The following is a 25,645-nucleotide window of genomic DNA, read 5'->3' on the forward strand; positions in this document are numbered from 1 at the left end:
GTGTGTGTGTGTGCGGGCGCGCGTGTGTGTGCTAATGCTGAAAAGTGTTACTAGGTAGTATCACGTTGATAGATGCCAGTTTGGGTGCATGAAGTGATTATTTCAATCAGAAAGGCAGCTCATGTGGGGAAAGTAAACTCTCCATAAAATGTCTAGAGGATACTTACCTTGCCGGAGGCTTTACTGGCAGAAACAGTGCCTGTGGCAACAAAAAGCCCATGAATGTTCATGGAAACACACACACATTCTTGTTGTCTCCTTTTGCTTTGCAAGTTCATTGCTAAACCTTAATGAATGAATAGAGGTTTGGCTTAAAACTCAAGATCTGGGAGAGGCACACAAGGAAATGAACAAATTTAATGACAGTTAGCTAGTATAATTGTGGGTAGTTAGTTTATTTTCTTGTATGACTGACTGACATAAAATCAAGATCTGTGAGAATCGTCGCTGTTAATACAAGTTGATGGCTCTCAAACAGACAATCAGCATTCATACACCCATCAAACATCATTGGTGCTATCAAAGGCACAATCCAATATTGCCGGTGCTAAGAGAGCAACAACGTTGAAAAATGTAGAAATGTTCATCTTTGTTTGTCCTCTTTCATTGTATTGAATGTGCAGTGTTGGATTGTCCCTTTAACATACCATTACAGCTTTGAAGTAAAGGAATATTGTAATTTACTCCCCACTCATGTCATTCCAAAACCATATGACTTTCTTTCTTCTTCGGGGAACAAAATGTAGCAATATGTGATTCTTTTACAACAAAACTTTTTTCTTTTTTTTTTCTTTTTTCATTACGTTACATAGTGATATTTCACAAGCTCAGTGCCAACTCGTTTTTGCATAAAGGATTATGGGTGATGGTAGAATATACTTGATGCATCCTTTAAAAAATCTGAATAAAGGACGCAAAACGAAAGCTGCCTCTTCCAGGGGTCTCATTTCTAAAACTGTGCGTCGAATCCTTACTAAAAGTGTACGTGCGCCCGAAAAGCCAAAAATGGTGTACACAAATTTACAGACTTATAAAACCATTCGTATGCCAGAACCTGCGCAGAATTCACTTTATAAATCCCTGTCAGCGGAAGATTGTGCGCTCATGTGTCTCCTCCCCGAAATAACCATATATGGAGCTTACAACGCCTAGTTTTACTATGCATATCCTCATCTGCATATTATTATTAATCCACGTGATAACATGTTTAACGGTACAAGACATTAGGAAAATATGAAATATGGATGTGCCGTCACATTACATTAATAAAAATCATTTAGTAGCCTAGCCTTGCCTTGTTTTTGAATAAATAAATCAAATAGTGTAAAATACATTTCAGAGAAAGTTTTTCTCAATCTTTTCCACTGGCCAAATAGTATTTTCAATTGATGTATATGTTTAATGGAAACAGATTGACCTTGTTGTGCATTATTTGCACGAAACTATTTTCTCAGACAATCTGCAATTATCATGATAAGCAATTATCTCTGTAGTTAAAGCATTAAAACACAGCATGCCAGAGGAAAAGTATTTTTCAAAATTGCATCCACAACAAATATTTCTATTTATTGAATATAAAAAACATTGTAACTTCTCAGTAATTATTTCATGTAGTTTAAGTGTTTAACTCCATTAATGAGAATGGCATATTTAATCTAAATGTTTTTATCATAAGTAAAACAGTTCAAATCATTCTTTTATTTATTTAAACTGTTATTGTGAACATGCACTGTATTTATGATTAGAACTCATAATGAAGATTTACGGTTTTACTTCATCTGTTTTTAAGGTTATATATGCGTCAGTTTCACTAAATGGCCCAACGCGCTCGCTGGCGCGGACATTTAAGAAGGGGTGGATATTTGCTTTCAAGTGATTGGCTTGGTGAGTGAAATTATATTTGTATTACCTTTCTGTATATAGGCTATAATTTTCCTTAGATTTTCTGATTAACTCCAGTCTCCAGCTCACCATCGGTGTCGCCAAACTACTCCATCTCCAAAACGTTCGTATGCATGGGTCAGAGTTTGCGTGCAGGTGTGCAAATTTTCCCATCAAGTTTGTTTTTATAAATCACAACTTATGCGTCGGAAGTGGCGTACGCCTCTTTCAGGGCCTATTTTGTGTGTACGCCACGGTTATAAATGAGGTCCCAGACGTCTTGATTACGTGGAAGCCCAGATATGCAGGGTCTATCCAAATCAACTTCCCTTATCCACTTAATGAAGTTGAACACACTTCAAAATGGCGTTGGGGATTCCCATGAAAGGAAGTGCTTAGGGAAGTTTGCAAGTTCATGTCTGAAATTGGACTTGAAGGCAGCGTTGGATGCAGCAATTCAATTGAGAATATTTGTTTGGCTGAATTCAATACCATGACAATGCATTGCCTCCCTCTGGACTGGAGGGTGATGTGCTGGGTGGTGCAAAGAAGGACAGTGATTTTACTGTACAGCTGCTTAAATATTGAGGAGTTTTTCACCAAAAATGGTCAGATAGACCACTTGGTAAATGATCAGTGAGCCACATGGACTTTTATTTGTGCTTATACTGTCATTGTACTGAATTCACCCAACCGGATATTCATTAAATTATCCGTGTTCAGCAGAAGAAGAAGAAGAAAAAACATACAAGTTTGGAATGAAGTATTTTCCTTTTATTAAACTATTCCTTCAACATCACCACTAGTGACCAAGTTTGGATATACTGTCTTGGGTCACTGGACTACTTTGAAGCAATGATGTGACTAATGATCCACTTGTCAACATCCTTGATCTCCAGCAGCTAATGGTGAGAGGATCAGGGTACAATTAGAATACAAAGAAGTCATGGGTGGAGGATTTTACCAGTTTTGAGGGTTGTTTCCTTGAAATGCACAGCTTTATTCAACATCTTATTCAGACCTGGCCTTAAATGGGTTGGGAACATAAAAACAACATGGGGCCAAGCACATGTATAAGTAATGCACCAGCTCATGATCTACACATCCAATTTAACAAGTCACCAGTAGCTGGTTGCAATTTTCCCGCTCTTTGTAACATTTATATTGACACATCACATACAAATACTGGTTGGTGTGTTAGGTCAGACAACAGTTTGACGGCTATAAAGATCACTTTGCTACAGTTCTGATTTTCAGCGTTTGATTGGTAGGCACTCAACAACACTACACAGACGATTTTGTCATAATTTAGTCAAATATGTATGTCGTGTTTTGACTAAGGTAGGGTGGAACTGGAACATAGAGGTGTGTGTGTGTGTGTGTGTGTGTGTGTTGGTTCAGCCCGAGACAGGGGTGCTGCAATCATTTTGGAGACCAATGGAAGGAGGTTCGTTGCCAGCCACTGGGTTGCTATAAGCCCTTCGGTTGAGCTGGATAACAGTAGTTCTTGAAGGCAAAGAGGACTGTCCATTCTCTAGAGAGCTGTGTTTGCAATGAAACAGGATAAGGAAACACCTGTAAAACTGCACAAAACACAGTACAGTAAATTACCAATCATATTTTCATAGACACAAAAGATGCAGAGCCATTACAGAATTTGTACATTTGTGTGAAAAGTGTCCCAGCATCCGTTTAATTTATCCATTCTTTTTATGGCCAATTGTAGTGGGAGTATCTTAATAGTAAGTGTTCACAATAAAGGAACAGACCAAATAAAAATAAAAATCTAGTTTAAAACACATGTGCCAAGTTTTTTAGAATGTACTCTTTATTTTAATGTTGGTTTCATATGGTTTAAAAAAAAATCCTCTAAAATATTTATATCTTACAAGTAATACATGTTAGTGTACATGTCGTAATCATTCTTTTCAGAGGTTTTATAATATATAATTTTACATGAATTATTTATTAATATAATGGATTATTAATTAATTAATATAATTACATTTTTAAAGAGTCATACCACATGACCAACTAAACTCATGTCATAAAAAGGTAAAAATGATCTGATATTTTAAGAGCTTATTGACCTTGACTCACTGGAGGGGTCTTTTCTGTGATATAATTTCCTGTTTAAAGAAGAAGAAAAAAAGTATACAAGTTGGTTGCAGCACTTTTGTCAAAATATTTTCTAAAAAGTATTCATAAAAGATTAAGCTAAGCTACTTGATGTCGTCACTTCAAGAATTTCAAAATGCAATTTTTATATATATATTTTTTTTATATGTAATTAATATATAGAACGAAAATTTGTAATTGACCCAATAACTGGAATGTTTTGAAGCACTTGTTTCTTATTTCTGATGAGATGTCGGATGTTAGGTAACAGAGGTGTAGAAATGGCTGTTTACATTAAAACCTATGTGTGTGTCTCTTCACAGCTTTTGTAGTATGCCTATGGATGCTATTTAAATTCAATCCAGTCCACATGGGCAGGACCTGCACTACAGTAAACAACATAAATCGCACACCCTGCTGCTTCTCAAATGATAGTTGCAGGGTTGATGCTAGTCAATACACTTGGATCACTTTGTTGCCTTGACAACCTATAGATGTGTACATCGAACAAACAAATGGTCTAAGGTGATTGGTTATCCCAAGGGGTGGATGCCCTGTTGTTCATCTCATGAGACCCGATGTTTGATTGGCTGGCTGAGTGGTCTCTCTCGACCCATGCATCCAGGCCCCTGATTGGCTTTCATATTGCGTGTGGCTACACTGCCAAGTATTTGATGTGTGTCCCCTGCATGTGTGCGTGTGTGTAGTGGGAAAACTCTGTGTCTGATCTTGGCAGGGTGCTGTCAAGCTGTGTATGTTGACAGCCTGCAGGCAGACAGAGTCTTGATGTAAAACAAAAATTCAACAGTTCACAGAGTTGGCCAACATTAGACCACAGTACACACAGCTGACAATGTGTACTGTGTACTAACAGATTTAACCACAAGACCATAAGATATTTACTCACCATCATGTCATTTAAAGTATGTATGACTTTCTTTCTTCAATGTAGGCCTACTTGTTATTTTTTCTTACAATGGCTAAGTTGGGTCTGCTTTCAAGTTTCTTATGAAGTCTTTTGAAATCATATCCACCTTATTCCCGAGGAGCTCACTGCGTTTTAAATTATGGGTGGCACTTCCGGTTTGGAGAACTTCCATTCAAAAAGACCGAAACTAATCTTTTTCAAATCATAAGGTTGCCCTACAAATAAAGCTTGTCCATCAGTTTGACTGAATGAGCTGTCAATTTTCCTTCATGTTTTATTTTCTGACGTCATAACGTCATACTCGGTATTTTAACGTGACATGATATAACAAGAATATATATGGCAAGAGCTATTTTCAGTCGCTGCATTGTGTAAAAGTATTAAAAATGATATACTGCACATTTGTGGTCTGTTCTTACAATTTATTTTACGATAATCTCCATTAAAAACTCACTAGAATGCTTGAAGACTCTCTCGTTCGATGGTTGAAGGATGAGTAGAATAATGTCACTTCATTGTACCAAAAAAAAACAAAAACGAATAATTGCATTCATAGAGCGAGCCTTTCACTGATTGTTTAGCGCTTAACAGAAGTTACACCCATAATTCAAGTGTCATGGGGCGTAGGAATAAGGTGGATATGGTGTATGTTTACAGTTACAGTACACAAAAGATTGTGTCAAGTCAAGTCAAGTCAAGAATATTTATATAGCGCTTTTCACAATACAGATTGTATCAAAGCAGCTTCACAGTATTAAATTTAAAAAATAATAAAACGTCCATGTTTGGTAATGCTAATCAATATTACTATTGATTCATTAAATTGAATATCCCCAACTGAGCAAGCCAAAGGCAACAGTGGCAAGGAAACGAAAAACTCCATCAGGTGACCCAATGGTGACCTAAAACTCCATCAGGTGACCTAATGGAGAGAAAAAAAACCTTGGAAGAACCCAGGCTCAGTCGGGGGCCAGTTCTCCTCTGGCGGTTATGAACTAGAGGCCGGATTTAACTGTAAGATTAAAACATTTCTATGAATGCCTGGCCGAAGAGATGCGTCTTTAATCTAGTTTTGAACTGGGAGAGCGAGTCTGAGCAACGAACAGTATCAGGAAGGCTATTCCAGAGTTTTGGAGCTAAATGTGAGAATGCTCTCCCTCCTTTGGTGGTCCTAGATATCCTAGGTATAACCAAAAGCCTCGAATTTAGTGATCTTAAAGAGCGCGATGGATTATAGGGCGATAGAAGATCCGTTAAATAGACTGGAGCTAAGCCGTTTAGGGCTTTATAAGTCAGTAACAATACCTTATAATTAATATGGAACTTTATAGGTAACCAATGTAGTGATGATAAGATCGGTGTTATATGATCATATTGTCACGAACACACACAAGGCGAGAAGATCCAATTGCAGTATTTAATATAAAAAGGGTAATCCGTACTCACAGTCAGTCCAGGCAAGGGTCGAAATCAAAAAGGCAATCCAAAGAACACAAGACATAAAAGATCAAACAGGAAACGGAAGTGTGGGGACAAAATACAAGGACTCCGTGACAAACACTGAAACTGACAGGGTATATATATACACAAGTGCTAAACGAGGTGACGAGAAACAGCTGAACACAATGAACACTCAGTGACAGACAGGATCATGGGAAATGTAGTTATAATGTGGATGACACCGTGGGGAAGAGGACATCTAGTGGACACCAGGAATACACAAACCAGACACTGTGACATAACCTCCCCTCTACGGAGCGGCTACCAGACGCTCCAAGACCACAAGAAACAAACAAAACAAGAGTCCAGGCGGGAGGAGGAAAGGTGGAGGATCAGGGGGTGGGATGGGGGGCCAGGTCCATGGAGGGGAACAGGAACAAGGGGGAACGGCTTAAGCGGCGGCCAGGGCGAAACAGACAATCCATCGGGCGGCCAGGGCGAAGCAGTCAGTCCATCGGGTGGCCAGGGCGGAGACGACCCCTCGGGCGGCCACGGCGGTGAAGACCCCTCGGGCGGCCACGGCGGTGAAGACCCCTCGGGCGGCCACGGCGGTGAAGACCCCTCGGGTGGCCATGGCAGAGACGAGCAGGGTGAAGACGACCATTCGGGCGGCCATGGCGGTGAAGACCAAGGCGGACCAGGAACAGACCCTGGCTCAGGAACAGTCACAGACACCACCGGCTCAGGAACTGGAATAGACACCACCGGCTCAGGAACTGGAACAGACACCACCGGCTCAGGAACTGCAACAGACACCACCGGCTCAGGAACTGCAACAGCAACAGACACCACCGGCTCAGGAACTGCAACAGCAACAGACACCACCGGCTCAGGAACTGCAACAGCAACAGACACCACCGGCTCAGGAACTGCAACAGCAACAGACACCACCGGCTCAGGAACTGCAACAGCAACAGACAGCACCGGCTCAGGAACTGCAACAGCAACAGACACCACCGGCTCAGGAACTGCAACAGCAACAGACACCACCGGCTCAGGAACTGCAACCGACACCGGCTCAGGAACGGCAACAGCAACGGGCACCGGCTCAGGAACAGACACGGGCACCGGCTCAGGAACAGGCTCGGCAGGCGTGACGTGAAGCTCGGGCGGGGCCGGCAGGGCGAGCAGCTCGGGCGGGGCCGGCAGGGCGAGCAGCTCGGGCGGGGCCGGCAGGGCGAGCAGCTCGGGCGGGGCCGGCAGAGCAGCATGCCTAAACGGCGCGTCCGGGATGGCAGTCACCTCTGGGATGGTCTCTGGGTTAGGAACCACCGGACGGTCCGTTGAAGAAGCCTTTCTCCTTCTCCTCTTCCGTCTCCGGACCACTGGAATCGGAACCACCAGACCCGACTCAGGAACAGACACTGGCTCCGGCTCTGGAACAGCAGACACTGGCTCCGGCTCTGGAACAGCAGACACTGGCTCCGGCTCTGGAACAGCAGACACTGGCTCCGGCTCTGGAACAGCAGACACTGGCTCCGGCTCTGGAACAGCAGACACTGGCTCCGGCTCTGGAACAGCAGACACTGGCTCCGGCTCTGGAACAGCAGACACTGGCTCCGGCTCTGGAACAGCAGACACTGGCTCCGGCTCTGGAACAGCAGACACTGGCTCCGGCTCTGGAACAGCAGACACTGGCTCCGGCTCTGGAACAGCAGACACTGGCTCCGGCTCTGGAACAGCAGACACTGGCTCCGGCTCTGGAACAGCAGACACTGGCTCCGGCTCTGGAACAGCAGACACTGGCTCCGGCTCTGGAACAGCAGACACTGGCTCCGGCTCTGGAACAGCAGACACTGGCTCCGGCTCTGGAACAGCAGACACTGGCTCCGGCTCTGGAACAGCAGACACTGGCTCCGGCTCTGGAACAGCAGACACTGGCTCCGGCTCTGGAACAGCAGACACTGGCATGTCCAGGATCCGAGCCAGACGCTCCAAATAGTCCATCATTGCCTTGGCGGCCCCACCAATGGGCATCTCTAGATCTGTCCCAAACTGGGCAGACGGGACGTGAACAGTCTCTGACTGGGCAGACGTGACGTGAACAGTCTCTGACTGGGCAGACGTGACGTGAACAGTCTCTGACTGGGCAGACGTGACGTGAACAGTCTCTGACTGGGCAGACAGAACGTGAACAGTCTCTGACTGGGCAGACGTGACGTGAACAGTCTCTGACTGGGCAGACGTGACGTGAACCAACTCTGGCTGGGCAGACGGGCTGTGTCTCCTCCTCCTCCGTCCATGATGGTGTCTCGGTGGCATCAAACTTACCATCTCTGGGGACGTTACCGTCTCCTGTACGAGCCTGGCGGCTATGGTCTCCTCATTCCTTCTAGCACACATTGAAAAATAGGCCAACAAAGAAATCGAGGATCCTTCATCCTTTCCCGGAGGGAAAATCTCGCCACGCGGTATCCACATACCGACCGGATCGTATCCGTACTGCTGGATCTATTTGTGACGGAGTCCTTCTGTCACGAACACACACAAGGCGAGAAGATCCAATTGCAGTATTTAATATAAAAAGGGTAATCCGTACTCACAGTCAGTCCAGGCAAGGGTCGAAATCAAAAAGGCAATCCAAAGAACACAAGACATAAAAGATCAAACAGGAAACGGAAGTGTGGGGACAAAATACAAGGACTCCGTGACAAACACTGAAACTGACAGGGTATATATATACACAAGTGCTAAACGAGGTGACGAGAAACAGCTGAACACAATGAACACTCAGTGACAGACAGGATCATGGGAAATGTAGTTATAATGTGGATGACACCGTGGGGAAGAGGACATCTAGTGGACACCAGGAATACACAAACCAGACACTGTGACACATATTTTCTTGATCTAGTAAGAACTCTAGCGGCTGCATTTTGGACTAACTGTAGCTTGTTTATTGAGGATGCAGGACAACCAGCTAATAGAGCATTACAGTAATCTAGTCTCGAGGTCATGAATGCATGAACTAACTTTTCTGCATCAGAAACTGATAGCATATTACGTAGCTTAGTAATGTTTCTAAGGTGGAAAAAGGCCGTTTTTGTAACATATAAAATATGATTTTTAAAAGACAGGTCGCAGTCTAGTATGACACCCAGGTCTTTTACTGTAGAGGATAAAGTAGCAGGACATCCTACTATGTTAAAGTTGTATTGTGAGAGGTTTTGTGGGCGGTTTTTTGAACCGATAAGTAGTACCTCCGTCTTGTCTGCATTTAATATAAGAAAATTACGCGTCATCCAATCTTTTATATCTTTAACACACTCTGTCAATTTTGATAATTTAGCGTTTTCATCCGGCCGTGATGAGATATATATTTGAGTGTCATCAGCATAACAATGGAAACTAATTCCATGTTTCCTTATAATATTTCCAAGTGGCAGCATATATATTGAGAATAATAGAGGGCCTAGCACAGATCCCTGCGGCACTCCATAGTTTACTGAAGTTATGATCGATTTTTCTCCATTTAAATAGACAAAATGGTAGCGGTCAGATAAGTATGATCTAAACCAGCTTAATGCTTGTCCTTGAACGCCAGTATAATTTGTAGTCGATCTAAGGTGAGGAACAAACTTAAATGCAAGTCATTATTCACTGACAATCTTTCCCTCTGGTGAGATGCTAAAGGTGCCGATACTCATGGCGATCCTCAAGTTCCTTTCATTCTTCGCTTAGGGGAAAAAAGTAAAAAAAAAAACTTTGCAGCAGTGTACTGTTAGCAAACATCCGACGCTGCTATAGGAGCAGGGTTTAGGTGAATATGAAAATATGTGCTGCATACCTTCCTCTCAATAACAAAATAACACAACAAAAGTGACAGCAGAGAAAACAGCAGTTAAGAAAGCATCTGATCATAGCGATGTAAATATGTTGGCATCAGCTGTGCAATTCAGCACTCCAGTCAAGTCACATTTATTTAACATTTTATACAACAGGTTTCTTTACAGCAAGCAGATTTACAGTATTAAACAGTGTCAGTGTCACTTTCAATTAGAATTACAACTTCAGTTTCTAAGCAATTATTCAGTGTGTTCATGTTTTACTCGCATCTAACCTCGACAAAATGAACAGAATAAATGAACCGGTGAAGATTAAACCTACCTATTGTGTAATCGCCACGGATCAATGGTCGTTCAAAAGTGTTTACCATCTGAAGCAAAATTTTCTGGAAAGTACGCTTTGGCAAGCTGGTTTGAACTCACAAAATTAACCCCAAACAAACTTCATTTTGGCATAATTTTGTTTGAAATTATGTCAAGATTTTTTTTTTTTTTAAAGGAAGCATGAAAGTTTACCCCTAAATATAGGGGTCACTGGGGAATGAGCAGATCGTACAAAAATAAGAAGTCATATGAATGAGAATGTTCAAATCCATATAGTTACAGATTGCGATGAGATTGTGATCCATTTATTTTAATGAATGTATCAACTTATGTATATCTCTGTGTGTATGCAGGTATCATTCTGATGATGAACCTTTGTGAGGAGGTCGATGTGTACGAGTACATTCCTTCAATGAGAAAAACCGATCTGTGCCATTACCATGAGAAGTATTACGATGCAGCCTGCACATTTGGGGCATACCACCCTCTGCTTTATGAGAAACTGCTTGTTAAGCGCATGAGCACAGCTTTTGAGCAGGACCTCAAGAAAAAAGGAAAGGTCACACTGCCAGGATTCAGTAAGATCAACTGTCCACTGTGATTTTAACACATACAACCCCATCTGATATCAACTAATACAGACTTTTGTCATCTAATAGGGGTTTTACATATTATAATGTCTTGTCTCAGATTGTTTTAAGAACTATGACGAGGATAATTAACAACACTTTCACAGAAGTCTTGATGGGAGGCTTCATCTCATATGGCCCTTATACTAAAAGACTGGCAACATATTCAGAACTGACCTCAATTCAGAGATGCTGTGAATACAAAACATGTTTGTGATGCAGGACAAGACGAGAGTTTCAAACTAAACTCTCAATTTACTTGGACGAGCTACTGAAATTAGCTCACAGATTGTAAATATAAAGATCCACTTACACTATTTCCTGAGTGGAATCAAATTCTAGTTTGCGTTCTAATTATAACAAAGAAAAAAAGTGTGAAGAGAGGATTGAATAACGTAAGTTTTACATTTCCCAAACGTTGGGATTTTTTTTTTATCATTGTTGTTTAAAGGTGCATTGTGTAATATTTAGGAGGATCTGTTGACAGAAATGTAATATCATATACTGTTTTCAGTGGTGTATAAAGACCTTACTTAATGAACCGTTATGTTTGTATTACCTTAGGATGAGCCATTTCTATCTACATACAACGCGGGTCCCTTTACATTGAAATACAGTAGCCCTAAACAGACAAACGCGTTTCATCACTATGTTGTTCTTCATGTAAAGAAGCTAGCTAAAGTCAGCGAATAAAACACTGACACAGTGATGAACAAGTAACAATAATATTCGCAATAACATCAATTTACTGAATAATTAATTAAACCTAATTTCTTAATTTAATTTGTAAAGGAACCCCATTGCTTAACTGGCAACTCTGCTGTCTCAGACGACGACATATTTTCCTGACGGCCACCGTAACTTCTGTTGGTTGCAACTCGCAACCTCACCACTAGATGCCGCTAAAATTACACGGTGCACCTTTAAGGCTGCTCACATATTGAAAAAGATGATTACCTTTTTTTATTTGAATGTTTAATGTGGTTAGTGGAAAGAGATTTCTAATTTCTGTGCTGTTCTCGTAATGTTTGGTGGTACATTTTGATTAAATCTTTAGCACTTTTCATCAATTAGATGACACTTTTAAAAACTGTTATTATATTATAGAGCCAAGATAATTGGATTTTTACTGTAGATAATTGAGAAATTTTTATTTTTATTTTATTTTATTTAAATTGTATTACTATGGATACTACTGACAGATCTCTCTGAGAAGCTGGACTCATGTGCATATAATTTCTATTATCATTTTTTATCTACTTGTTGCTCTATATAATTAAAAACTTGGTACATGTATTTTAAAAACCTGCAATGTATTTTCACAGCAAGAAAGTTTTGTTTTAAGCTGCAGCAATAATTGGTGTTCAATAATCAGCTGTTAATGTATAAAGAACTCACATTTTATTAGGGCAGGGGTCGGCAACCTATGGCACCTATTTACCGAGGGTTAATCGCTGGCACATAAGCAAAAGCAAGAGAGGTCTATGTATTTAATTTAGATAAAATACCTCGTACCTGCATAGATGTAAATGGTGTAAATGGAATAGTTTTACCAGAACGGATAGCCATCTGATCATTTAAAACGCATACATGACCTGGTGTAAATAGGCCCTTTAGAAATCTGTTCTTCAAAGTCTTATTTAAACCTGAAAACAAAAAAACTAACGGATTTTGAAAAATGTAAAACAAATGTTTTGAAAAATTGCTTCAGAAATATTTAAGGTTCTGTTCTAAGGTTCTATTTCTATGTTAAAATATGTTGTATGCAGTGTATGTTTATGTGTGGTGGGGGTTGTGGCACTATATGATTAACTCAGCAATTTCAAAAATTGCACTTCATAACTAAAAGGTTCCCCGCCGAGGGTTTTATATTATTTATAATGTTTTACAATCATTCAGTACTTGACATTGTTACTTCTATAGGGTGGTCATTTGTTCTTCATAGTTGTGGATGTAAATTTATTCTGAATAAAGACAATTAAATCAATGTATTTAGTGGAAGGAATGTTAATTTGAGCACCCATGTGGTTATGTATATTTCTCAATCTATATCATAAGAAAACATATGATTCAGAGCTATTTAAAAAGTTGGAAATGTCTAACCTGTTTGTTCATAAGGATGTAAATAAGAGGGTTGATGACTGTGCTGCTTTTCGCAAGGAGGGACGGCACCACGCTTGCAATGGGTGTGATGATCCCCGGATGTCCAAACGTGGCCATCATTGCAACAACCCCATAAGGCATCCAGCACAAAAGGTAGCACACCACTGTAGTGATGACCATAAATAAAATGTGGTACTCTCTCCGCCTTGCTGCTGTCTTCCTGATACGTCCTACCTGAGGAAAAACATGTAGCCTACATTAGATCGTATTTTTTGTTTGCACCAGCAGATGATTCAGAGCTAGTCTTCAGGATACACAAATCCCTCAAGAAAGAATTCTGATCTACTATAGAATGAACCTACATTGTGGTTTAGAGGAACCACTGACTCGTCAGGTTCATGAACATAATTTATTGATATGTATGAAGATTTCAGCAAATTCACATATTTATGTGAAAAGATATAGTAAAATGTGAACCACATTTAACAAATTGATATAGGTTCTTCTTTATTATGTAAATGCACAATGTTTCATGTTCACTTTTAAAAGCTATAATCTAGAACAGTATTCTTAAAAAATAAAGGTTCTTTATTGGCATTGATGGTTCCATGAAGAACCTTCAACATCCAATTAACCTTTCCGTTACACAAAAGGTTCTTCATAGTGGAAAAAGGTTCTTTAGATTATTAAAATGTTCTTCACACTAATAATAATAAAAAAGGTTATTTTAAGAACTGCTCATTTAGGGTGTGTTTAGGGTTTGGTTAGATTAGATTGAACACTGGTGCGATTGCTCTGTTAGTGTGGTTCATTTGAATAAGTGTGAATGCTGTCATCTGAACCCTGGTGGGCACCAAACAAGTGGACCAAGACCCCGGAAAAGATGGGTCTCGGTCCACTTCCAAATGAACTGTTGTCCATCTCAGTTCGGTACAGGCATCAGAACAGTGTCTCCCCGCAGCAGATCTTCGTGTGTGTGTCGGAGGGATTCCTGACGCTGTTCTGACTCCTTTACACATTTTATAAGCTCTTTGTGAGTTCTCAGCTGGTTAAAATACCATCATATGTAGGCTACGCACGCACATACAATGAGTGTATTTAGCCCAACATACAGCATTGTTTTGGATGTTCGGGAAGATCCGTCATGAAATAGTATACGTATAATAAAAGCCGACCAATCAGGTTGTGAACATATCCCTATGACTTTATGTTCCGTATCTTTAGGTTCGAATGGTAAGCGGACCAGGATTAAATGTTTTTTGTTTTGTTTTTTGGTCTGAATCAAGCGAACCGAACTACAAGTGTGAACAAACCCTTAAAGGTTATTTGGGGAACAAAAAAAAAGTCCTTCAATGGCATTGCAGTGAAAACTCCCTGTTGGAAACTTTATTTTTAGCATTAACTTATCTAAAAAAAAAATTAGCGTAGAGAGTGTGGATTCCAGATATCACAGACTTCAACATAATTTTAACTTTATCTGGAGTCTGAGAAACTGACCTAGTAGTTCAAGCTAAGAGAGACATAGTTTAGTTCCAGAAAGGATTGTAATCTGTTTTGACAAAAAAATGGAATTTACCTGTTTGACAGCACAGATGAGCCGGCTGTAACAGTACACCATGACCAGCACAGGGAGTCCCAAACAAAAAATGAACAGGCAGATGATATAGGAATGTGACTGGGGGGTGTTGGCGGTCCATGTGACTGAACAGCTGGTTCCTGCCCCTTCCAGTCCATAGCTACTCCATCCCAGCAGTGGGGGAACCGTCCAGAACAGTGAGTAGAGCCAGGAGCCCCCGACAGCCAACAAGGGTTTGCTGTAGTCTGGGGCTCTCTTGTTGTAAACAGTTAAAGTGCTGTAACGATCATACGAAAGGATTGCCAGTGAGATCAATGATACAATCCCTGTTAAAAAAAAAATGAAAAGAGAAATTAGGCTGCATGCTCACAGTTAAACTACAGTTAGGAGTTTTTTCAGACACTGCATATCTCTTGTTATTTAGATCATGTACAATGTATGATCAAGTGCATGTGATGTTAATTATTATAATGACATTAATTTATTCCCTCCTAATGCCAAAATCACAAATATGATGACTCCTTAATGAGGGACCCCCTTTATAAAATATAAAGAATGTCAAATATTGTATATGATCAATAATTATTGTTCCAAGGCAGTTTTAGAGAGAATATTCATTTAGAAATTACATGAGCAGTGTTGGGGAAAGTTACTTTTACAAGTAATACATTAGAATATTGTGTTACTCCCTAAAAAAAGAAACATATTACTTTTTAATATATACTTTTTATTTTACGTAGTTACTTTTTAAGGAACATAATGTATTACATTTTTTTTTGTTACTTTTTCTTACCTGGCTTGGGCTGGTTAGTTGGTTTGTTTTTTAATAACAACAACAACAACAAATGTAAAGGCTCTTTCAGGCCAAAAATGAAATGAATAGGCCTCAGGCTGAATGAAATGCAAATGAACTCCTGTACATTGTGGCACAGCTCAAAACATTACAGCTGTGCTGCCATTCTGGATTGCAGAAGAATTGGGCAGGAGAAGAAAGTTCAACACTCTTTCTTTCAAAAAAATAACAAATGTGATGTTTATCTTAAGCAATTTTTGCTTATTAGTAGATGAATTGGATAAGCATCAAAGACATTGTTTAATAAGATTATAGTATATTTGTGTAATTTAACATTTAATTACTGGAGGTTTGCATAATATTCTGAGTTTGCATTTCACTGTTTTTATTCAATTTAATGAATACTGAATCTGTTTATATATATATATATATATATATATATATATATATATATATATATATATATATATATATATATATATATATATATATATATATAATACTAAATATGTTCATATGACTACAATAAGCAACATGTTTAGACAGCACACCTCAGCAACATACTCCCAATTTCTCTCAACAGGAGACAGGAGACACTTGTGTTACTTATTTGAAAAAGTAACACTGATATTTTGTTGTAAATTTAAAAGTAATGTATTACTTTACTAAAAACTCACAATACTAGTAATGTGTAGCCTAACACTGGTGATGAGGTGAAAGTTCCTAGAAAGACTAAACAAAGGACTATTTTTTCAATGTTTTTACAAGTAAGAAGAGATGAATAAATGATCAGGAAAATAAAACCAGCACCGGTCTGATAATAAAAGCAATTAAGTTTGAATGTCTATTTATCTGCATTCATGTACATCATAAAAATGAATAAGATTTCAGACAATGCACCTAAATTCATTGACTGAAAAAATAATAATAATTAAATAATAAAACATTTGTGACTGTTGTGACATGTTAAGTAATTGGGCATATTTACAGGGAATAAAATACAATCTGATTGTCTATTCACATTGGCTTCTAAGAAAAGAACTTAATGTCAAAGTAATGTTATGATTTAAGAAACTTAGAAATGACTCCCACATACATAGCTATTTTACAGTAAGAAACAAAGTGGGAAAATATGCTTTTATATCAAGCATAAAGTGGGAAAAATACCACAGTCCCATTTTGTTGCTTTTACATATTAATGAAAAAGACTTTAAGCAACACTCATTCACAGATGTTCTTCAAAGGGCAAGTGTGGAATATTTCAGACTGGGTGATGAGACATACCTTTCAAACATTTGTATGTAAATAAGTTCTTTCATATCATGCCAAAACAGATTCTTCTCCAACATTCAGATAAGAAAATTCATTATGGACATTAATTCACCAGATATTCACCAGAATACTGTTCCTTTGTGTTCTCCCTTTAATTATGTAAAAGCCTGTGTTAATAAAGATCTTTGAGTCTGTTGACGGAATTTTAGGCTGTCGCATTTGTCACTGTGTATGCAAGAAACGGCACACAAGAGTAGAGCTGGACATATTTGCACTCCAGAAACACACAGAAGAGGATTATAGGGTAATTTTCATATTCTGAGTGTCTTGTTGAACATTGTCAGACACTGCAGCTTATATTCTGAAGAATGTTAATCCTCGAAATGCCTCGATTGTAGTATTGAGTTTTCTTCTAGGAATGTACACGACACGTCACAATATTCCTCATTTAAATAATTCCCGCCCAAGGCATACACCTAATGAAAGGGAAGAGGTGGTTGAGTTGTGTTAATAGTGTGTAAGTAGCATGACATTTCTGAAACATGTTCAAAACTGCACCAATCACACAAATGGTGTAGAAGCAGAAATATGAGTCTTGTGTATTCATTAAAAAATTATTGTCTTTCACATGAATCCTTCGAAAAAAATAAAATAAATAAACAATAACAAATTAGGCTACTATGCGAGCTGTTGTCTAAATTATAAGTGAGGGGAAACTACAACACCAGGGGCCTGTACCATGAAGGTAGCTGAACAGATTCTGAGTTACAGGATTAGTTTTGAGTTGACAAAACCAAACCGATTCAATCAGGCTTTATGGTACCATGACACAGCTCATCAACTCAGGCTTTGACCCTTAAGCTATGATTACTCCACATGCGCGTGCACAATCAAAAGTGACATTGAACAACCAATCGCGTTCGATATGGGTAGGGCGAGAACGATTTTTCCACGGAGGAGCAAGAGATAATCATTCAGAAATACGATGAACATATTTTAAGCTCGAAGCAGTACTGTCTCTGATGTCAAAGCAAGAGAAGACTGTTGGAGAAAGATTGCTGATTGCGTTGATGCGCAAGTTAAACAAATAGATTCTATATTAATGTAAAATGATGTATTAATGTAAAATTATGTATATGTGTATGTGTATATATTTTTATAATATATATATATATATATATATATATATATATATATATATATATATATATATATTGTGAATGTATATTACATCCTAAGAAATATAGAAGATAAAGACAAAATATAAAAATATAATTCAAAGTGGTGAGTATTTACCACAACCTTTTATTATTTTTGTGAACATTTTTCACAAACGCTTGTTTGCAGCAAACAGAAAAAAACTGGTAAACATAATACACTGTGGCAGAGGAGTTGGCTCCAAGTAGTAATAAGGGATGGCCGGTTATGGATGGGATTACGGGTGCTGTACAATCTGACCCTGGTGCTGGCTCCTCTAAGTAAAATACACTGGGTACGTGTGCAATACTTTTTTAAGTTTTAAATGGCTGACTATGTTCTGCTGTAGAGGGAAATACAGTGTACCTGTTGAAGCCAGCACACATGCACACAGTCTCCTACACAGAGGTCAGTATGCAGCAGACAGAACACTATAAAAACATAACCTGCTTTAAAACATTTATGCTTTATATTGGCCTACTTTTATTTATTAGGGTAAAGCAAATGATGAAGACACTCAGTCTGTGTGTTCTGAGAAAGTTACTGAGGGGAATGCACTGGGCTTTTTATTATGGCACACATTTGAAGATATCATGTTAAATATATCCAAAATTCGTCGGAGTTGCAGAAACTTGATGTGTCTGATTAAAACATGGGACAAATACCAGTCCTTTGCTCTCTTTTATTTGAAGTTCAGGATGATTAAGTCATGGGTAATTCATGGCATGAAGATCATAGATTCACATGGATCAGATTCACACGATGTAAATGGACAGGTGTTAATGGATGGACAGGATGTACAAGATGGTCTTAAAGGGTTAGTTCACCCAAAAATGAAAATAATGTCATTAATGACTCACCCTCATGTCGTTCTAAGCCCGTAAGACCTCCGTTCATCTTCGGAACACAGTTTAAGATATTTTAGATTTAGTCCGAGAGATTTCTGTCCCTCCATTGAAGCTGTATATACAGTATACTGTCCGTATCCATAAAGGTAATATAAACATCATCAAAGTAGTCCATGTGACATCAGTGGGTTAGTTAGAAGTTTTTGAAGCATCGAAAATACTTTTTGGTCCAAAAATAACACAAAATAAGACTTTATTCAGCGTTGTATTCTCTCCCGGGTCTGTTGTCAATCTGCGTTCAGGACTCCGCAGTGACGCTGCTGACGTAAGCCGCTGATGACGTGTTATCTGGTGCGCCCGAGCTTCGTTTACAGTCTGAGGAAGACGCACGCTATATTCAAGCTATTCTACATTGTTTGCGTGGATATCATTTTTTTAATGGTGCGTAAATGTGCATGTCGCGGATGAGACACTTTTACAGCGTGCGTCTCCCTCAGTCTATAAATGAAGCTCGGGCGCACCAGATAACACGTCATCAGCGTCTTACGCCATCAGCGTAACTGTGAAGGATTGACAACAGACCCGGGAGAGAATACAATGCTGAATAAAGTCTTATTTTGTGTTATTTTTGGACCAAAAAGTATTTTCGATGCTTCAAAAACTTCTAACTAACCCACTGATGTCACATGGACTACTTTGATTATGTTTATATTACCTTTATGGACACGGACAGTATACTGTATATACAGCTTCAATGGAGGGACAGAAATCTCTCGGACTAAATCTAAAATATCTTAAACTGTGTTCCGAAGATGAACGGAGGTCTTACGGGCTTAGAACGACATGAGGGTGAGTCATTAATGACATTATTTTCATTTTTGGGTGAACTAACCCTTTAAGTCACTACAAACAATACAATAAAGGAAATTAAACTCATATAATTCATCAATAAACATATAAAAAAACATATATATACTCAATCCAAACAATTCAAATAAACAAATTCAAACAATACAATTGGCAAAACAAGCTTACTTAACGCATCCTAAGGAAAGGACTCAAAGGACATGGTTGGGTGTCCATTCAAACACCTACACCTCACCAATGCAAAGAATCAAATGAAGGAAGTGAGGTATACTTATAGACCTTGACCAGGGGGTGTATGGGTAATGTAGTGCATTAGATTTAATAGTGTAGTTTGCTTGGAATTGTGGGATATGCCGTACAAATATATATATGGGGGAAAAAAAAGGTCAAAATGAAAGAAAATGGCCAAATTCACAACAGGTAAGGATTTTAAACCCTTGACATAAATTACAGTTAGTCCTGTATTTGTAGGAAGTCAAGGAACTTTTTGATTTGATTAGCCTCCAGAAAACTTGTAATGATCATGTTTGTGGTGGAATTATGTTTCAGGTTGAAACAGACTCAGTCAGGGCCCTTTACAAAAGGAGCCTAGAACTCAACTGCACACTAAAGGAGCTGGACTGTGAGCTGAGGAGGCTCCAAATTAACAATAAATAAATTGAAGATCAAACTGTGCTTTTATTAAGCGAAATATTGTATGGTGATTGCATCTCTGACAGCTGCACCAGCTGGGTGGTCAAGTGTGATCGGGTCAATTTCATCGGGGAGAAGCTGGTTTTGTGGTGGTTCTCACTCCTTTCTGATGGTGGCTATATTGTGCAGAATGGCACATGCAGCCACTATCTGTGATGCCCACTCTGGTGGTACTCTTAAGTGCCGAAGGTAGTTAAAACGTGCCTTTAGGGTGCCAAAGGTCATCTCAATCTTCATTCTGGTTTTACTGAGGGCCACATTGACACTGAAGCTGTCTGAGGGTCATGATAAGGGGGTTAGCAAAAACCTCTGGCATGCATAACGCTATTTTCCATCAAAAAGCCCTGTCATTGAACAGAAAAGGGGGGAAAAAATAGGTTTTGCTGTCCCAATTCAAATTAACAATGTTTTGTACTGTACCAAATTTAACTTGCCTTCCTCAAAGCGCTGACGAAACACAGACTCACGGAAAATCTGTGAGTCATGCACTGAGCCAGGCCATTTGGCATCCAAACATGTGATCATACGTTCATGATCAAAAGTCATCTCCAGATAAAATGTTCAGTAGATTGTTATATATGTTGATGTTACTATTAATTTAAAGATTAATTTCACAGAAAATAAAAATCATCTCACATGTATGCCTACCTGAACATTAAGGCTGTGAAAGGACTTCCTATTAACATAATCTGCCTCAAGTTTTCCTAGAGCAGTGTAGATTGCAACATGTGTGCAGTCTATTGCTCCAATGACTCTAGGAGAGTCTATTTTTAACATGTACTGTATTGTACATTTAAGTTCTCTAGTGAAATCTGCTTTTTGAAAGAATTGTTCATGCGATGTCACCCTATCAATATATTAACCGGCAATTTTATAAAAGCCCTCTTTTATGGACATGGTCGATAAATGTACAGAGAACACAATGAAGCTATTACTGTAATGTACCCCTGCAGAGCGAGGACCACCTTGCGAATGGTTCGACAAACCATGTTTTTTCCCTAGGTTCTCCGCATCTCCGACCGTATACAAGTATGTACCACTTGTAAAAACCGCAACGCAATTCATACCATTTGCGATACAGTAAATGCATGGCTTCAACACGTCACATTTGTTATGTGCAGCTCAAGAAGTTCGCAAAGATAAGATATTCTTTCCGTGGAAAATCTGTATCTGTCATACAAGTAAGTACCAGGAAAGGCAAGGGAATTTTGTCTATCCTTAAAAACTCTTTCTCTACAAAGTGCTCGTCTAACAATTTGCACTGAGATGTTCCCAGGATTTGGAAGAAAAGGTAAAGCCATTGCAACAGACAGTGGGAATTAGTTACATCACCTGTTTCTTTGCTCACAGCTGATTGGTCAAACTTCAGTCTGAGATCTCGAAAACATAACCTGCCCCAGGGCAGGTTAGCCGTACAGCGTAAGATACCATGGCGACGAACACCAATTAAAGCCGAGCTAGTTTCATAGTAGCTAAAACCCACAGGGTTGGCGCAAATTAATAACCACTTAAAACGGCTTCATGGTACAGTCCCCAGGTAGATGAATTTACATGTTACTGACATACTGCATCATTTTCAGTGTGCTATTGCTTTTTTACAACAGTTTAGTAAACAAAATGTTTATTTTTTCTTTTTAAAAATAAATCCAAACCAAGTCAAAGCAGACGCAACCATTGTGCGTCTCAAACAATGACAACAAAACATTAGTTCCTGGATGAATAAAAGTTTTTGTTTTTTTGTTTTTTTGGGGTTCATTGGTTCAGTGAATGATCAAGTCACTGGATCTTTTGTACATAAAGACTAGGTACTGGTGTAATATAGAAAGAGTCAATGAAAAATTCCCACCATTTAAATGCACAGACTGACAGCTTACTACTGTATGTGGAACATGCAAATATAGACAAGTGGAATAATACAAACAGTGAAAAGTCCCAGTGGACTAAACTCTTGGAATGTTACTCAGCCAATCAAACTAAATGACTGGAACTAACTTATGTCACAAATGTTATGAATAGACCTGAATTAGATAACTGCTAAACCTGAAATCTGAAAACTACTCCCATCCATAACTCTGATTTTACAAAACTGAGATGAAGATGAAAGGTTTTCTCATCTCTACAAGCTATGCATCTCTTTGATAGACTCCCCTCATCCAGGCCTAGTTGTTTACCGACAGTCCCTCATATTAACTGAATTTCATCTAGAAACATCTATGAGACACGCAAAGGGGTGCTCAGAACAGGCATCTGCTGCTGTAAGTTATCCACTTTAAGTTTTGACATGTTGCATTCAGAGATGTTTGAACCAGTCATAATTCTACTCTAATCCCTCTAATTAAAAAAAGTGATTTTTTTTTTACCACAGAGCTGTTGATACCACTGGAATTTTGTTTTCTCTACACCAATATCCTCCCATTTCCTCTTTATTAGAAGCGAATACCCAAACATTTAATGTTCATTTTGTAGAAATGTAACATGCACACCTCAAACTATTTTTTTATAGGTTTTGGAATGCAGTGTAAGCTTTGCAAATTTGTCCACAGTAGCAGAGGAGTCCTTTTGAAACACTACAGGTTTCACCACTATATACAGGTGCTGGTCATATAATTAGAATATCATGAAAAAGTGTATTTAATTCAGTAATTTCATTCAAAAAGTGAAACTTGTATATTACACAGAGACTGATATATTTCAAATGTTTATTTCTTTTAATTTTGATGATTATAACTGACAACTAATGAAAATCCCAAATTCAGTATCTCAGAAAATTAGAATATTACTTAAGACCAATACAAAAAAAAAGGATTTTTAGAAATGCTGGTCAACTGAAAAGTATGAACATGAAAAGTATGAGCATGTACAGCACTCAATACTTATTTGGGGCTCCTTTTGCCTGAATTACTGCAGCAATGCGGCGTGGCATGGAGTCGATCAGTCTGTGGCACTGCTCAGGTGTTATGAGAGCCCAGGTTGCTCTGATAGTGGCCTTCAGCTCTTCTGCATTGTTGGGTCTGGCGTATCACATCTTCCTCTGCACAATACCCCATAGATTTTTTTATAGGTTTTTTTTATAAGGGTTTTTTTATAGGTTTTTTTTTTATAAGGTCAGGCGAGTTTGCTGGCCAATTAAGAACAGGGATACCATGGTCCTTAAACCAGGTACTGGTAGCTTTGGCACTGTGTGCAGGTGCCAAGTTCTGTTGGAAAATGAAATCTGCATCTCCATAAAGTTGGTCAGCAGCAGGAAGCATGAAGTGCTCTAAAACTTCCTGGTAGACGGCTGCGTTGACCTTGGACCTCAGAAAACACAGTGGACCAACACCAGCAGATGATATGGCACCCCAAACCATCACTGACTGTGGAAACTTTACACTGGACTTCAAGCAACGTGGATTCTGTGCCTCTCCTCTCTTCATCCAGACTTTTTTTTTGCTCTTATTAGAAAAGAGGACTTTGGTCCACTGTGCTTTATTAAATCCAGAGTCAACGCAGCTGTCTACCAGGACACTTTCAGAGCACTTCATGCTTCCTTCATTTTCCAGCAGGATTTACACCTGCCCACACTGCCAAAAGAACCCAAATCTGGTTCAATGACCATGGTTTTATTGTGCAATTACTGTGTGATTTCATGTAATATTCGAATTTTCTGGGATTTTGATTTCGCGGGTTTCATAAGCTGTAAGCCATAATCATCAAAATTATAACAAATAAAGGCTTGACATATCTCACTTTGCATGTAATGTAATTCACCTGTTAAGTTGAATTCTTGAAATAAATCAACTTTTGATGATATTCTAATATGACCAGCACCTGTATACCACTATATTCACCTTGTAGGCCTATACTGATTGCATCTGCACTTTCAAAACTGTAGGTGCATTACAATCACATTTGACAAAAGCACAAAAACATACTGCTGCAGTTAAATAACACTTTAATATTTTGTGCAAGTTGTGTGATTTTTGTCAACCATATACGAAATCATTTGAAGAAACATGGCACAGTCAAATGTAATTTTAAAGATTGTGAGCAGATGTGGCGGGGGACGGGGGCGTGGTTTAGCGAGGTCTGCAACAGGAGAGAGCCGAGAGACAAGCGGTGAGAAAGTGGGTTAAGTGCAAATAACAAACACCTGTATCTCGTTTCAGTAATTGGCATAGAGAGACCAGATAAAGCCACCAGGAAATGAGAAGCGAGAAGAGAGAGAGCTGGACACTCGTGTGGTCCTGCAGTCTGCTGGAGTAGTTTGAGAGTGAGGGTGCTGTAGTAAAATTACGGTGAATGCGCTATGGACGTGCTTGTTTGGAGTTTATTTTGATGAATAAAACGCAAGAGTCTCAACCACGCTGACCCTGTTCTTTTTCTTCCTTATCCTTGAACTTGTTACAGCAGACAACCAATGTCCTTTCAACTTTAGTCACATAACTCGTAGACATAAGTCTCAAGGTTTTAAAGATTTGAGCTCTTCTGTTACATTTAAAAAGGACAATTTGGAAAGCAATGAAGAGCAAAGGTCGGAAGAGACTGGAGGTCCTATAACAAATCAAAAGTCAAATGTTACAGATAGCACTGTTCCTTTAACTCCTTCTGGACCTGAAACCAGCTCATATTCAGAGTCTGTAAACTATACAAGACTAGAGTGCAAACTTGCATCATTGATTCTGACAATTTTACACATGCAACTCAGGAGATATTAAGTTGGATGGGTGATATTGTTATGTTGTATGCAGCAAAACAATCGATCAGGGATATTTTAAGAAAGCCACATTGATGGCTGGCAGAGGAGCTTGCTGAATTGATCAGCGGAAGTGCTTAAAACAAATCCTGTTTTTACAGCCACTGCCAAGAAGGGTACACTCTCAACAGACTATAAAAGGAATGATTATTTTAAAGAGCATTTTCAATTAATTGATCCTGTGGAGTACCGTTTTAATAGGCTACATCGAAATACCTTTGTGTATGTCTCAGTGTTGAGAGTTCTTGAAGTGTTACTCAAGAGGAAAGAGCTGTTTTTGTTGAGAGGAGTTACAAGGACAGTACACATCTACTCATAGTGGGCAGTACAAAGAAAATCAACTTTTAGGTGTTCAAAGTGATTGCATTTCATTGGGTATCTACATTGATGATTTTG

At 39.0% G+C, this 25,645-nt stretch overlaps 2 protein-coding genes across 5 annotated transcripts in view; one reads left to right on the forward strand and one right to left on the reverse strand.

Annotated features, from left to right (window-relative positions):
• Positions 1 to 13,152, forward strand: part of st6gal2b (ST6 beta-galactosamide alpha-2,6-sialyltranferase 2b) — a 40,281-nt gene extending 27,129 nt beyond the window's left edge. Inside the window, exons 6-7 of one of the 2 annotated variants that reach the window (XM_079627388.1) lie at positions 1,790 to 1,884; positions 10,890 to 13,152. In XM_079627388.1, coding sequence (XP_079483514.1) covers positions 1,790 to 1,848 — 59 coding nt within the window. In that variant the 3' untranslated portion in view covers positions 1,849 to 1,884; positions 10,890 to 13,152. The remainder of the gene's footprint in view (positions 1 to 1,789; positions 1,885 to 10,889) is intronic. The other variant, XM_079627387.1, reaches the window with a different exon arrangement.
• Positions 798 to 25,645, reverse strand: part of tmtops2a (teleost multiple tissue opsin 2a) — a 41,265-nt gene continuing 16,417 nt past the window's right edge. Inside the window, exons 2-5 of one of the 3 annotated variants that reach the window (XM_079627390.1) lie at positions 14,845 to 15,170; positions 13,269 to 13,502; positions 3,982 to 4,010; positions 2,637 to 3,464 (exon numbers count right to left, since the gene is read on the reverse strand). In XM_079627390.1, coding sequence (XP_079483516.1) covers positions 3,416 to 3,464; positions 3,982 to 4,010; positions 13,269 to 13,502; positions 14,845 to 15,170 — 638 coding nt within the window. In that variant the 3' untranslated portion in view covers positions 2,637 to 3,415. Of the gene's footprint in view, positions 3,465 to 3,971; positions 4,011 to 13,268; positions 13,503 to 14,844; positions 15,171 to 25,645 lie in introns of all 3 variants that reach the window. The other 2 variants (XM_079627391.1, XM_079627389.1) reach the window with 2 other exon arrangements.

This window comes from Phoxinus phoxinus, assembly GCF_949152265.1.
Source record: "Phoxinus phoxinus genome assembly, chromosome: 11".
NCBI lineage: Eukaryota > Metazoa > Chordata > Actinopteri > Cypriniformes > Leuciscidae > Phoxinus > Phoxinus phoxinus.